This window comes from Micrasema longulum, unplaced genomic scaffold (genome assembly GCF_059751315.1).
Source record: "Micrasema longulum isolate JH-2025_06_02 unplaced genomic scaffold, ASM5975131v1 h1tg001216l, whole genome shotgun sequence".
NCBI lineage: Eukaryota > Metazoa > Arthropoda > Insecta > Trichoptera > Brachycentridae > Micrasema > Micrasema longulum.
In genome coordinates, this window is record NW_028278403.1 from 258,705 (window position 1) to 273,853 (window position 15,149).

Below are 15,149 nucleotides of genomic sequence, written 5' to 3' on the forward strand. Positions count from 1 at the left end.
ACAATCGAAAGAACTTGGCCATTAAGTTTATAATCAAAAATAAAAGGATGTTTACATTATGGTATGAAATAATTTTGCATTTATCGATGTTAAGTTCCATGTTATTAGTTTTGCACCAAGTATGAAATGCATTTATGTCTTCTTGGAGTCTGACACAGTCATCAATATTTTTAATTAGCTTAAGTATCTTGTTATCGTCAGCAAAAAGCCAGAATTTTGTAAAAGAAAAAACATTAGCAGCATCATTAACAAACATTATTCCTTCGATTTGTCCATCTGTTGCAGTTTGTGAAGTTAAAGAGCTGAAACCTTTATTGTTGCGGGAGAGATTGACGTGATTAAATTATTTCACCTACATATTAGGCAACGCCTGAAAATTTAATTTTTTCAATTTTTAAATTTCTATACTTTTTCATGGACCAGGTGGATTTATCAACAATATTTTGAGTTTGTCCAAACTTTTGTAGACAAGAATTGGATGCAACTCCCTAGGGAGCTATTAATATTAACATATTACAACAGAGAGGAAAAATATTTAAGAGAAGGGAATATAGAAATCTAGGTATTTACAGGGCCATTTATGACCTGTCATTGGCTTGTTTAAGTGGCCAGTATATTTGATAATTTTAAAATCCATCTTTTTACAAATTTTACATGAAGCTATTTTTACGTGATATTTTTGAAGAGCAAATTTAAAATGTATAATGTGCGTAGGTACTTCTTTATAATTATCTTTTTTTTCCATACTCCATGGTGCATAGGACACTGCATCGTAAAAGTAAATGCAGCGTATTTCGATAATCCGTTACCGGAAGGTAAGATGCTTAGTCTTGCGCTGCGGAATGTAAAATACTGCTGTGTAAATCACCTTACAAACAAATATTTTTATCGACCTTTCCTGGAATCTAACCGAAGGCCACAAGCATGGTAGGCGAACGCGCCAACCACTACCCTACGAGGCGGATTTTTCGTCACTCGATTGCCGTTTTCAGGATAAATTTACATGAATAGCTATCGCGTCAAAATCATTCGTCTATTGTTCTGGTTTTATTTTATATATCGAAATGCGCCCTTGAGGTGATTTTTACATAAATTGCGCTATATATATTATTTGTTATTATAATAATGGCACTACATAAATAATTCACGGTAATATTGTATTTTTATTTATTCATATTTATAAACAACAATTAACAAAAAGTTGATCGTGCCAAACTAAAATTAAGTAAAAGTTCATCGGCGCGTTTCTTTACAAATAAAAAAAATAAACTCAAAAATTAAACTACAAGTACATTCTAAGAATTTGAAAAACAATACTGCCAATTTATAATTAAAAAAAGAAACGCACTATTAGATAAAGGTGCTATATAAATTATTCAAAGTAATAATTATAATAATGGCGCTTTATTGATTATCAAGAACAATAATTCAAACGGTAAGGCATGAACGAAGTGTATTTCTTATCCGCCCGGACACGGACATTTTTTAAGAATACCCTTCACAAAAAGAGGAAAACTCAAACATTCTAAACTGACTACTGCGTTTGATACAAAATCGCTCTTTTTACTTGGAACCGTTGTTTTACGTGTTTTTTTAGGAATGGGTGTGAAGGAGGTTTATTCGGAAGATCGGCTAAGTGGTGCCGGAACGACCATTTGTGGATATAAGAAAGTGGGGACGCGGAGGAAAGTATTTAACCACAATGCAAAGAACAACAGCATCAGTTTGTGTGATAACTTGCTCGAGAGGCGTTGTCAGACAGCCGAGACATGAAAGCATTTATGGTAAGGATAAAAATACATATCAAAATCAATTATTTTTAAAATGTGTAGTGTGGACAGTGCCTAACCTCCTGGAGCAGTGAAGTGTTTTGATGAACTTTCTAACCTCTTAACCAAAAACGAACAATGCAAAAACGGTTAAACATTAATAAAAAAATAAATTCCACTTAAATTTTGTTTAAAATAAAAAATAAATTAATACTGCTAAATAATTTTGATTTTAAGTTTTGTGCAAATATTTTTATTTTGGGTCCATTTTCTTGGTGTTGTTCAGAAACCGTGTTAGAAAATGATGGACAAGTTGGGGTAGAGCGTAGCTCGAACCTTGGACATCCAGACTCCATGATACTACCCACGAGACCACAACTCGTCTAAAATGTGTTTAATTTGTTTAATTCATCTTAAGAACTAATTTGATATTTTAATAAATTCACATTTTACACGGGAATGCATCGAATTTATAAAAAATACATAAATATTTGGTCTGAAAATAGTACAAACATTGGAAGACGAGGTCTTAATATTATTATTTACTAATTATAAACATTTCTTAACTATATATTTACACTGAAAAGTTATAACGAAAAAGATGGCAGAGAACAAAACCTTTTTAATTTTCGGAATATCCGGATCATTTGTTGATAAGGATTCATGTATAATCACGTAAAACACATACCAGCATATACCACTATATTTCAAAGCTTTCAATTTTTTAAATTTTTTCAGGTAACTTATTGCACAGTTTTAAACCCTTGTACAGTGAATTTTGAGACTGAATTTTTCCTCTTCATATTTTTTATTTCTAGTTTCGTATATTAATTTAATTTATACAGACTTAAAAATAAATATTACATGGTTATTTATATCCCTTTCCGCATCTAATCGTGCAAAGGGCATTTCACTAATACACTAATCGTCGCGTATTGTCATCATTTTTTTTACATGAAGATTACACTTAAGATGAAATACGATGGTGTAAATCATCTTTATAAATACACATTTCATGTCAAACATGTCGGAAATTGAATTCAAGACCTCGTGTATGAGGCGGACTCTAGTTTATCTGCCTATGTTTGAACATTAATATCTGTTGATAAAAAGAAAAACAAAATCGTAAATGTTTCACATTGTGTAAAATGGCCACTTATGACAGGTCATAAGCCCTGTAAATGCCTCGACTTCTATATTTTCATCTTTAAATTTTGTCTTTCTCTGTCGTTATGGGAGATTAAATATTTTTTTTCGTATTGAATTTTTTTTAATAATAATTACAACTTTATCAATTTTATGTTAAAGATTATTGAATTTGGAATGGAAGATGTTTTTTTTTAAATATTCATTGAATTATTTTTTATTGAGTAATATTTTTGTTAAATATATGTACCTATTTAACAATCACAAAAATAGAAATAAATCTAATCAAAAAAAGATTTTTGATTTATCAGGAATTACTTGTATTGATATTATAGGTATGTGTTATTGAAAGTTATTTCTTAATTTTTTAATGTACGTTTTTTAAGTTTAACAATTTCACTTTTTTTTCAGATTACTATAAAAATTTTACATTTTATTTTTCCTACGTTAAACCAAAAAAATGGATATGCGTTTTTTTTATTAATTAATGTTTAAGTTTTGACTTATAAAAGTTTTTATTACAAACGTAATTTCTCGAATCTTTTATATTTTTCTGGAGTAAATTAGAATTTTAAATTAAAAAGGTTTGTTGGAAAATACTTTATGTTACATATTTTCTAAAACCTAAGGGAAACAAAATACATTAAAAAGAAAATGTCCTTTTTCAAAATGATAATGTGTTATTTAGGATTTAAAATTAACATTATAATATTTTTATATCACGAAATGTAAATTTAAAAAAAAAACTATTTAAGTTTTATTTTTAATTATTTTCGGGAGGAAAAACGTTATTTTACTGAAAACATTCCAAATTTTAAAAGAAGTGTTTTATTTAGGATCCCATAAAATAATTAATATCCATAAATTAGATAATAGCATTCAACAATAAATATTCATTTTTGAATCAAAAATTGTGGTGTGATTTGAATATAAGATTTATAATGCAAACTTTAAAAAGTTTTAATATATAGTTTAGACAATAGTAAAAAAGGCATTCTTTAGTTTATCAAAGTTAATGGTTTATTAAGCACTGTGCTTGAGAAACCGTCACTGATTGATTTTTTTTTAGTCATTGCCTAAGTAAAAGTAGTGTTATTCTGTAAATATTAAAACCATATAAAAATAAAATAACGTCAAGAAAATTAACTAAAATCAATATTTTATTAGACCTAGTAGGAGACCGAACTCGGGGCATCATTTTTAATTTACCATCACATTTTAAAATTAGTAAAATGTAAAAACGCTCAAAATTAAATTTGTTGATATTGCTACTATTTTTTATATTATTTTTCTCGTTAACATTTTTTCTCGTTTTATTGTTCAACTTAATATTAAATGATTGAATTATAAAATGACGAGTAGAAAAATACCAAAAATATTATTAATTATTTTAATTACCTCCATAAAGTTTTGTTATAAAACATTATTAATTTTGTTTTATTAGGTAATTTAACAAAGATACGAGTACATATTAAAAAAATACCACCTGCATCTTTAATTTTCTCATTGAATTGATTATTCAGAATAGATCGAATTACATTAATATGATATAAAAGTTTTTTATTTCTCGTTCAAAATATGTTGTATACGTATTTAAGTATATAAAATAAAAGATCAATTTATACGTAATTCTTTATTTGGTTCAATTGATTCATGACATTAATATTTACATAATTATGGCGATAGTTATGTGCGTGTTTTAACGACCAGAAACTTTTTTTTGCAATTTGTTTATTGCATAATATTATACCTTGTTAGTTGTTACATCATAATTACTAATGCAGTTAGATTGAAAATGCATTATTGTTTCATTAAAATTACGTATTTCCATCAATATCATAAATTTCCTGGTAAGATGCTGCATTATTTTCTAGACTGTAGAAATAAAATAAAATTTACTTTGTTAGACGTAAAAAATGTAGTTGCAGAATACGTATCAAAACCCTAACCTTTTTTATATTTAAATCATAAACCTTTACATTTTTGTAGTTTTAAAATATTTAAATACTTCTTTTATCGTCTTTTCTACTAGTGCAGTTATCAAATTAAGTGAATTTTATTAGACAGTTATCAGATGTATAGGAAAAGGTTTTGTTGAATATGACTAGTAGAATATTTTTTTTTAAATGCATTATTTTTATTAAAATGTTAAGTCAGAAACACATTTTTCGAGTAAATACAGAAATCCCACCAAGCCACTTTTCGTGACTTTTTTATGTAGATTTACGTAGATAAAATGAATACTATAAAGTTTATATTTGAAGCACTAACATTGTGGTTATTCATTATAATAAAATAAATAAAACAACTTTGTTTTTAACCACTAATTTTTATTTTTCACCGAGCAGTTTCAAAGCAAACAAGCTTTTGTCAAGGTTTACGTAACTTATGAATTGATTCCTTTTTATTTTATTTCTATCATGTTCACTAAATACTACACGTGGACCCAATAAATTAAAAAAAAAATAATAACCAAATAAACAATATTTCTTTTAGTTCTCTCCTGTCTTATTTTGAAAATAATGATATCAGATTACCACCCGTGTAAGAGAAAAAAAACACTTGATTTATTGAGTCCACACTTATGAAAAAAGTAGTGAATATACTAAAGGAGATAAGGTCATTAACATCACATGCCATGTAGATGATGCTGCCATAGTGATGATGAGAACATATCCATCTCAGTTAGCAAACATCTGGATGCCTAAGAGATGTCGTAAAGTACAATGAACACATGATTATTGGAAACATAATTCGGATATACAAACGTGTGTCAGACCAAATCATGGTGTATACAACAGAGGCGCGGATAGATAGAGAGAAAATAAAAAATACGAAAAACCAACTTTTGCTTGTCGAAAGTAGCCCAAATTTGCCCTATTATTCTTGGCAACTCCGCTGTCTGGTTATCTTTACCAAGTTTGACTTTATGTCCTAGATATATGTATTCATCAACCACTTCAATTTTATTATTGTCAGTTAAAATGTCTTTCCTTAGTGAACTCATAATCTTTGTTTTATGAATAGTCATTTTTAAACCAATCCGCTTGATGAACTTCCATAATCATTTTGCCTAGTTCATTTATGTCTTTATATCATCATATATGTACAATCATATATGTACATTGTAATTGGCAGTTGTGCTGTATTGTACATTTAAATAAATAAATATATTTACATTTACCCAATAACAGTCAAAGTAAAAAACAATGAAACTTTTATTTGATTCATTAAAAAAAAATATTTTATATCAAAAGATATTATATACATCAACTCGTATTTAAAAACACATCAATTTAAACTCCATTAATATCAAACATTTTGGTCTAGGAGCAAATTCCTTATTTTACCCTTGCTACATATAAAATTAAATCTAAGGTCGGTTGAATAATATTTCCAAGTCACTGGTTGTTATGCGATTAGGTCGAAATGTCATGTTTGATTTCACTTTTTTTGCAATTCCGAAACGTCAAAACAAGTTTTAATATTAAATAATATTTTATCTGGAGACTGAAATGATATAATTCATTCCAATGAGAGATTAAATTCAAGACCCAGGCAAATATATAAAATAAGCAAAAATATATTGTTATTTGAAGTGGTCCACACACTTTTGTCTGGGAGAAGAGAACGCGAAGGTTAAACAAGTGTTTTTAAAAATTAATATTTAAAAGATTCAAGGTGACACTGAGTTATCGAATAATCAAAATGAAATAAAACTTAATATACGAGTTCCTACCTATATAAATAACTTAATTTGTAATTGTTACATCTCGGTTGAATTATAGATAAGGTCGTGTTTTTAATTTGTAAAAAAATGTTATAGTAGATCCATTACTTTAATTGCACATCTATACAATACGCCACTGGTGTGGCGTGATAGATAAAATCGCAGTTTGTAATGTTAAGATTCAATTGTTTTGTGTTATCATTGTCGTCAATCTTTTCTAGGTGATAGCCCTAGCGGCGCTCGCGCACGCGCGCCCCGAGCCCCCCAGTGGGTACAACTACCAAAGGCCGCAGCTGCAACCGCAGCCGCAACCATTCCCGCAGCCGCTACCGCAGCCTCTTCCGCAGTACAACCAACCCAATTTCAACGTCGACTCGTCCCAGCAAATCTACAGGCCCGAGCTGTCGATCAGCTCTGGAAGCTTCGGCTCATCTTCCGGCTCCCAGGGATCTTTCATCCAGCAACAACAGCAGATTCCCCAGCAGCAACTTGCTCCCATCATTCAGAAACACATATACGTCCATGTCCCCCCGCCAGAACCCATCGAAGAACAGAAGCACTTCGTGTCCCAAGCTTTAGCCCCGCGCAAGAACTACAAGATCATCTTCATCAAGGCCCCGACCGCTCCGGCAATATCTCAACAGGTCTTGCAGCAACAGCAACAAGTCCAAGAAAAGACTATTGTCTATGTTCTTGTCAAGAAACCCGACGAACAAGAAGCTCTCACTCTCTCTGGATTCGCTCCTACTAAACCATCCAAGCCGGAGGTTTACTTCATCAAGTACAAGACCCAGAAGGACTCGACTGGTGGAGGGATCGGCTCCGGTTCTGCGAACGTTGGTTTTAACACTGGACTAGATATTTCTTCGGGACATGGATCCGGAAACATAGGTTCAATTTCTAATGTGATCAGTTCTGGTAGCTCCCAAACCAGCATCGGATCAACCGGACCTAGTGCCAACTATGGACCTCCCGGAGGCTCCGGGCCATATTAAAACAAGCCCGAGCGTTGAATGAATTTGGCAAATCAAAATTTGATTTCGCTTTGTTTCTGCGTCTCAAAACAAAAAGGAAGTTGTTAATTTTGAGCTTCAATCAATCATTCCATGATCTCAGATACATGGGCTCCGCCATAATTGAATCTCGTAATTAACACATCGATGACTCTGCCTCACTTCCTTGTAAAAACTGTACATATTTTTTATACATATGCGAACTAAGTTGAATAAATAGTTTAACAATGTTATGTTTGTTTACTTCATACTTCCTCTAATGTAATTAGCGCCGAGTAGCTTTCTTTTAAAAAAGAGCTGACGGTTGCTTCCGATATATTTACATACTGCTGTGTACACAATGCAAATAAGAAATTAAAACCCTTTTCACATAAAAACTAAAAAAGACTTCTGCTTTCACTATTTGTCAAGTGAAAGGCTTTTTGTCTTACCGTCTGAAGAATAAACAATAAATAACTTGAAAGGAATTAGCATCATCTTCTTAACATATTTTACTGCAAGCGGGTGCCATAATATTATGATATCTCTTTGTTTAATAAATATCTCGTTTCGACACTTTCTATAACAGAACTGTCAGCGAAATGAGTAAATTTTTTGATAAATTTATCTTTTGACAATTACATTGTTAGACATCTAATCTCATATTTTTATCCCACGAATAATTCATTATGGCATTAACATTGTTTTATACGCACCTCAGATTATGTAGATGCCTACCTTATTATAAATTTCTTATTGAGAAATCGATTAACATTTATTATAGTTTCTTCGTAATTCGATATTTCAAACATTATAGATAATAGCATATTCGGAAGAAAACTCATCCACACACAATTTTAATTCACATAAAATTTTTTGGGGCTCCGGATTTAAAATCCGAGATTCTATCTCCAATCCCCATTAGGGATTGTGGATTTGGAAACTCGAATTTTTTAACATCAATGGAAAAAAAAATATCTAAAATATTTTTGCGTACCATATGAATCAATTTACGTAACAAATGATGTTATGCAACTGGGTGTGAAAAGAGACATAATGATGAAGATTAAGAGATTTTTTTATATTTTTTGTGTAGATGTTAAGACGCTCGACTTACGCGTGGAAGGCTCCAGGTTCGATTTTCGGTGAGATCCCAAGTAAATAAATATGATTTTTCTCAAGCCTGGGGGCCCTCTGTGCTGTAGTTCTCCACTGTAATTTGGCTTCCTAGCCTGATGTTGCGCAAGAAAAAAAATATCTAATTTTAAATTAATAAAATACCATAAAATATTTTTCTCGAAGATGTATTAATTCGATTTATGTCGTGAAAGGGTTACGTAAATACTTTTCCTTTGTGTACGTAAGAATTTAAAACGTTTAACACCTTGGTATTTAAAGAAAGTTCTCACTCTGTTGATACTTATGCCATATGCACATAAATACGTCTTTTGTTTGAAATGTTAATTTCTTTAAATGCTTTGTAGGAACAATCAACACAAGAGAAATCTTTACATCAGATTCATGAAAAACTCAATATTTTGTCTCCATAGTTGCTCCATTCTTTCCAAAACCTGTTATTTCTGTAGTTATTTTATAAGCGCTGTATTGTCTCTTTAATATGCGGTCCGGAGCGGTTCGATAAACAGATGACAGTTTTTCTGTCACTCTCTGGCAGATGCTTCCGTCGGACAGATTTTGTCAGACGTATTCCCGTTTTCCACACCCCAAAACCGTGATTTAGTTTTAAAGAATAAGTATCACAAGTAAATTTTCTATATTGGCACGTTTTGCTTTTTTCAAAAAATAATTCGTATGTCCGAAAACGGCACATTTATTAATTTATTAATGGACTTAGTCCATTCCGAAAATGGCAAACACTAACCTTTATAATATATCTAGACACAATTGAATAAAGAAAATAAAAGCTAAGACAAAAAAATAAAATAATTGCTACCTCAAGACAAGATCTGGTCTATTTAAGTGATTGTTTAAATCTAGAAAGACTCACACCAAAAAAGTCCAGTGCCTCGATTATGAACGCTATCTTCATCTGTATATATCGAGACGGTATACTCAACTTCTGTACTGTCTGTATCTTACCTCGGTATGTTCTACCTACTTGTTATATCGACATCATATGATCGAAACAAGCCAATGGAATCACCGCAAACAATTATTCCGCGTTCTTTACGTCATTAACATTTAAAATAGTTCTCAGCTTTATTTTAAGTAGGCTTCTGTAATAAAAAGTGCTCACTTCAAAGCGGCTATAAACTCCAATAAATCCCAATTCAAGCAAAAAATGCTCGCTTGAACATGAATTTTGCATGACTTCTGGAAATCACCTAGACGGTACACTCAACGATCGTCTGTATGTATCTACCGATCTGCACCGATCTGTACCAATGTACTACGAAGCCGGTTCCTATAACTTCTCAATATATACACTCGGAAAGATAGTAAAACAGATGGAACAAATATAATAACTAAATTATTTTTTAGAGTGGTAGCTTTCAGACGCATATAATCTGTGTCTGACGCCTAGATACTCTTATTGTTAATAAGATAGAACCTAGCGACATTATTTTCACATCTAAGCGTTTTTTTTATTAAAGTGACAGTTATGTCGGAATTTAATTCGACTTCAAAACTTACTTATTTCTCTCTCATATTTTTAATAGGCTTTTAAGAAAAAAAGTGCCAACCTCAAAACGATTAAAAATTTTAATAAATCATAATTAAAGGAAAAATTGCTCGGTGGAACAAAATTTTTGACACTTTTAATGCGTGGATAAACGTATCGAGGGGTTCTAGACCGGTCTGTATAAAATTATGTACTTACGGTGGGGGTATCGGTACTATACCTTTGTAGTCGGTTGGGAGACTTTTATCTTCACCTATGACGTCATACTAAAGCTATGTCATTTTAGAGCGTAAATATGTGTACCGTGACGTACGCTTGATTCATATCGATGTACCTACCCAAAACTTAAAGGTGGGTTGGTAGTATATCTTTATAATCGCTAGAGGGAATTTATCTTCAACTATACCGTCAAGGTGAAGGTATGACGTCTTTATCTTCCCATCATAATCGAGGCTCAGATCTTCTCTCGAGTTTACAATGTGACACAATCGGGACATTGGTGCACGCAAGCCATAGTTTGTGCTGTGCTATCAGCACATTATTATTTCGTAACCGACACATAAAACTAGGCGCTTTTAAGGGTTTTCGAAAGGTTCTATCTCCAATGAAATACAATTTATCAGATGAGGTCGGGTTGTGGTCGTGTGGCTAGTGTCTCGGACTCACGGACCAAAGGTCTGTAGTTTGAATCCCACTCTACCCCAACTTGATTCCATTTTCCAATAGTGAGTTATTTACAACTCGTTGAAAATGGCCCTCAAAATGAAATATTTGGGTAAATCATAAGAACGTTAATATTTCTTTAAAAAAAAAAAAAAAAACAAACAAATGAGACACGCTAATCTATGGAGTGAAAAAAAACATTGGTCGAGTGCATCCGGGGAGAAAATACGGGAATACGTTTGTATGAAGAAAAGTTAGACCGCGCTTAATTTAATACAAAGTATGTCATTTTTTTTATATTTGATTTCATAATATGATTTTATTTTTTACCGTACAAAATGGCATCTTTCCCTATCATATAAAGTTGGTATATCAAGCAAAAACAATAATAAAAATGCGTCTTCTCCCAGAATCCTAAATTATTTTAACTTTCTCTCTAAAATCAATATGTATTTCCTCACTCTAAACAACTATAAACAAAACGCCAGAGCCTTAATTGCAAATAAGAATTACAATTCCATCATCATCATTACCTTTCCGCACCTAATGGTGCATAAGGCACTGCATTGAAACACCAATAACAGCGTAATTCGATATTTTTTGTTACATGAAGGTAAGGTGATCAGTCTTACGCTTCAGGTACCAGTCTAGGGACAATGAAATATTATATTGAAAAACACGCTTTTAAATAATATTTCATGTCAACCATGTCGGGAATCGAACCAGGGACCTCTTGCATGGTAGGCAAACGCGCTGACCATTACACCACGGGGCCGACATAACAATTATCAATTTACAAATTACAATTTAATCAAGCTGAACGAACTTATTTTACAAATTTTGCATATTTTGTTTTTTGTGTACATTTATATTATACTTATTTTTAAGAAAAAGATAAGGAAACGCTGATCTGGAGTTACTCCGTGCGAATTCGCTGGCGAAAATATTTTTTAAGACAAACTAAACCAAAAAAAATATTTTCTTACGCTCTATTTTGTTATATATATAATTTTTTTATTGTTCAATCTTGAAATAGAGCTCTCATATATGCTTAATTATTATTATCAATAATACACTGGCAGATATTAAGCTGATGCGTGAATATCAAGTGTACATGGTTATTTAACATGATAAATTGATGTGTGCATCTAGGCGGTTTTTGAACACATTGACTGAACTAGCACCAATCACTTTCTCGGGAAGGCCATTCCATTTCTACACGACTTGATTTGTCAGGAAGTTCTTCCTGGGGTTGGATGAGAAGGAGGTAGTGTTTAGTTCCTATGAACGACCTCTGAGATGGCGGTTTTCATTCATAGTAAACATTGATTTCAACTTGGGTACATTATATTGCTCAGTGATTTTGAACGTTTCAATCAAGTCACCACTCTGCCTCCGCTCTTCCAGTGAACTTAACCCGAGCTCCCTTAAGCGGTCCTCGCATGATTTATTACTTAGAAAAACTACCATTTCAGTTGCTCTTCTCTGGACTTTCTCCAACAACTCTAATAATTATGTGTGCTCTAATAATAACAATGTACAATATGTAAAGAACGCAAAAAACCACTAAACGAAGAGGAAAGTATAAAATTGTCCACTCATTTTCATAAAAATATATTACTGTTTTGGAAAGAGGTGAAAAAGACAAAGCACTCTTCTGAAAGTGGAAACATAAAAGCGATTAAATCAAAAAATGGCTGAATGCTAGCGAATGGCGAAGGAGTGAAAGAGAGATGGATGGAATACTTTATGGAAGTATACGAAAGTACTGAAAGTGTCCCTGAGCAACAGCTTGGTTGTGCATAGGAATATACGAGTGGTGATAGTTCATGTGAGAGAAGCATGGCAGAAATAAAGAGTGCGCTGAAATGTATAAAAAATGGAAAATCCGTTGGGTATGATAAGGTCGCTGTGGAATATCTGAAGAGTGGTGGCCAGATCGCGGACACATGGCTGCACAGACTTTTCAATCTCTGCCTAAAGGAAGGACATACGCCTTTGGATTGGAGGAGGGCAGTTGTCATGCCTTTGTATAAGGGAAAGGGATCTCGTGCGGAATGTGGGAACTATAGGGCAATCAGTCTTCTGAGTTCTGTAGATTGACTGTATGGGAAAAGTATAATCGAGAAAGTAAGAAAGGTGACGAAAGATAAAGTGTAGAATGGCAAAAAAGGATCAAAGACATTTTTCGAATAACGCATATCTCAAAGAAAATGTATATACTTTGGAATAAAGCGTTGGTCAGTAGTCAATGGTTAAAATAATTGTTTGAATAAAATACTTTAAAATTATGTATGCCTTAAGGCATTAAGTTCTTAAGAACTAAATGTTTGGTTTAAACGAACCCACTAATTTTTCATTAAAAATGACTTATTTTTATAAGTTTGTATTTTCTTCTGTAAAATTATCATTTATTCAAACAAAGTTTATACGGTGGAATTGCTAGCAATTTTGCTCACAAAATCTTTCTTACTGCTATTTATTTTATGGTTAATCTTAATATATTTTACGTTTTTCTTTGTATAAAAATACCGAGAAATCAGTTCATTTCGATGTGTTTTTCTTCCTGCAGTGAGGAACTTCAGCCCTACGGGAAATTGAAGAGAATAAATGTTTTCTTGCGCGCGGTAAAAATTGGAGCATTAAATTTTACCGCAAAGTTCAAAGCCCAAACGGCAAAGTACGAAAAAAAAAATATTTTAATAAAAACTCATTACTTTGAATGACGTCGCTGGTTCATATAAATCAATCCAGGATACGAGTTATTTAAGTTTACAGGTTTGCGAACCTCTGACGTCACACGAGGACTTATTTCAGAAATACAAAACTTAATAAAATCGTAGCGCTGATAAAACGATATTTTGAATGTGGAACGTAGCTGCCGGAAAAATGCTGCGGATTAAGCGTTTAATAACCCATTTTCCAAAAAAAAAAAATTTTAAGTTTTATATTTTGGGCCTTTTTTTAACTAAATAAGACTCCATTATTGTAAAAAAAGAGAGAAATATAATGTAGGGATGGGTGTTTTGGTTTTTTGAAAGAAGTAACAGAAATAGTTACCGTTTTTTAAATTAAACTGTTTCTTGGAACGGTTTCTAAGTATCAATTTAGAGCCTATTTGTCAAAAATCTAGTACAAGCAACTGCTAAAACAGTTTCATAATTTTTTTTATTTTATTTATTTAGCACTATATTTTATGTACATATAAGGGTGGGCATATTCCCTTGACGCAATTTCTTCCTACCTACCTAAACCCTTCAGTTTGAGAAAATTATAAGTATATGGACATATTCTAGATATTTACTTATTTTGATTTTTTGATTTTTTTTATTATTTTTTTCTTCTTAAAGGAAAAACCCGCTAAGCTCCTATTTGAGGCTTGCCAGCAGATGGAATAGAGGGGATTTGAAAGGATGTAATAAACAAATATAAAATACACCACAACACCCAGACTGTGTGAGAAAAAAATATTTCTAGGATTTTTTCGTGCAACTGGCGGAAACCGAACCCGCGATGCCAGTTTTACAGTTGGCCGTCTAACCAACTGCGCCAAGGCAGTCTTTTAGTATTAATACAAATGCTCCGGCGTAAAAACGGGGTTTTAAATAAAATTTGAAACAAAAACAAACTAAAGAATCTACACTTTACTATGAAGAGAGAAGTAGGGATGGGAAGGAAGGGAAAACTTATTTTTAGAAAATGATATTTAAATCTTGATTTAAATGTAAATAAACAAAAAACGGTTCCATAATCAAACAGCTGCTACTGTGAAAGAGAAGGTAAAAAAAATAGTGTGGTGAATGGGTATTAAAAGGGTTCTCCAGTTACTAATACACATCTAATTGTTACTTGTAACGAAAAACTAGTCAAGATATGTAAAACTGTTTCTTAAAGTAACTACATTCTAATAACAAAATACGAAAAGAAACGGTTATAAAATAGCTGTTTTATTTTTTTTACGACCTCTTTTGTAAAGACTTATGCTACATCAGAGCCACACGAGAGTGAATAAATTACAAAAAATGCTTTAATAGTAATTGTGTAAATTACAACAAATGATTAACTCTTTATTTGATATAACCTTTCTTAACAAATTAGTATTTAGGGGTTGTGTATTTTTTTTTCTCCAATTTCCATATTTTAATAAATATGATGATTTGAGAAAATTGACTTAGGTTAAAAAAAAAACGCTTTTTTAAAGAATA

The 15,149-nt window shown here is 31.8% G+C and overlaps 2 protein-coding genes across 2 annotated transcripts in view; both read left to right on the forward strand.

The window, feature by feature from the left end:
• Nucleotides 1–15,149, forward strand: part of LOC148276455 (uncharacterized) — a gene marked incomplete at its 3' end in the record, with an annotated part of 265,755 nt that overhangs the window by 225,582 nt on the left and 25,024 nt on the right. The gene's annotated exons all lie outside the window — the stretch shown is intronic.
• Nucleotides 1,656–7,888, forward strand: LOC148276457 (uncharacterized). The gene is made up of 2 exons (XM_088234233.1): nucleotides 1,656–1,784; nucleotides 6,867–7,888. The coding sequence occupies exons 1-2, from the start codon at nucleotides 1,770–1,772 to the stop codon at nucleotides 7,638–7,640; spliced, it is 789 nt and encodes a 262-aa protein (XP_088090359.1). The 5' UTR covers nucleotides 1,656–1,769; the 3' UTR covers nucleotides 7,641–7,888.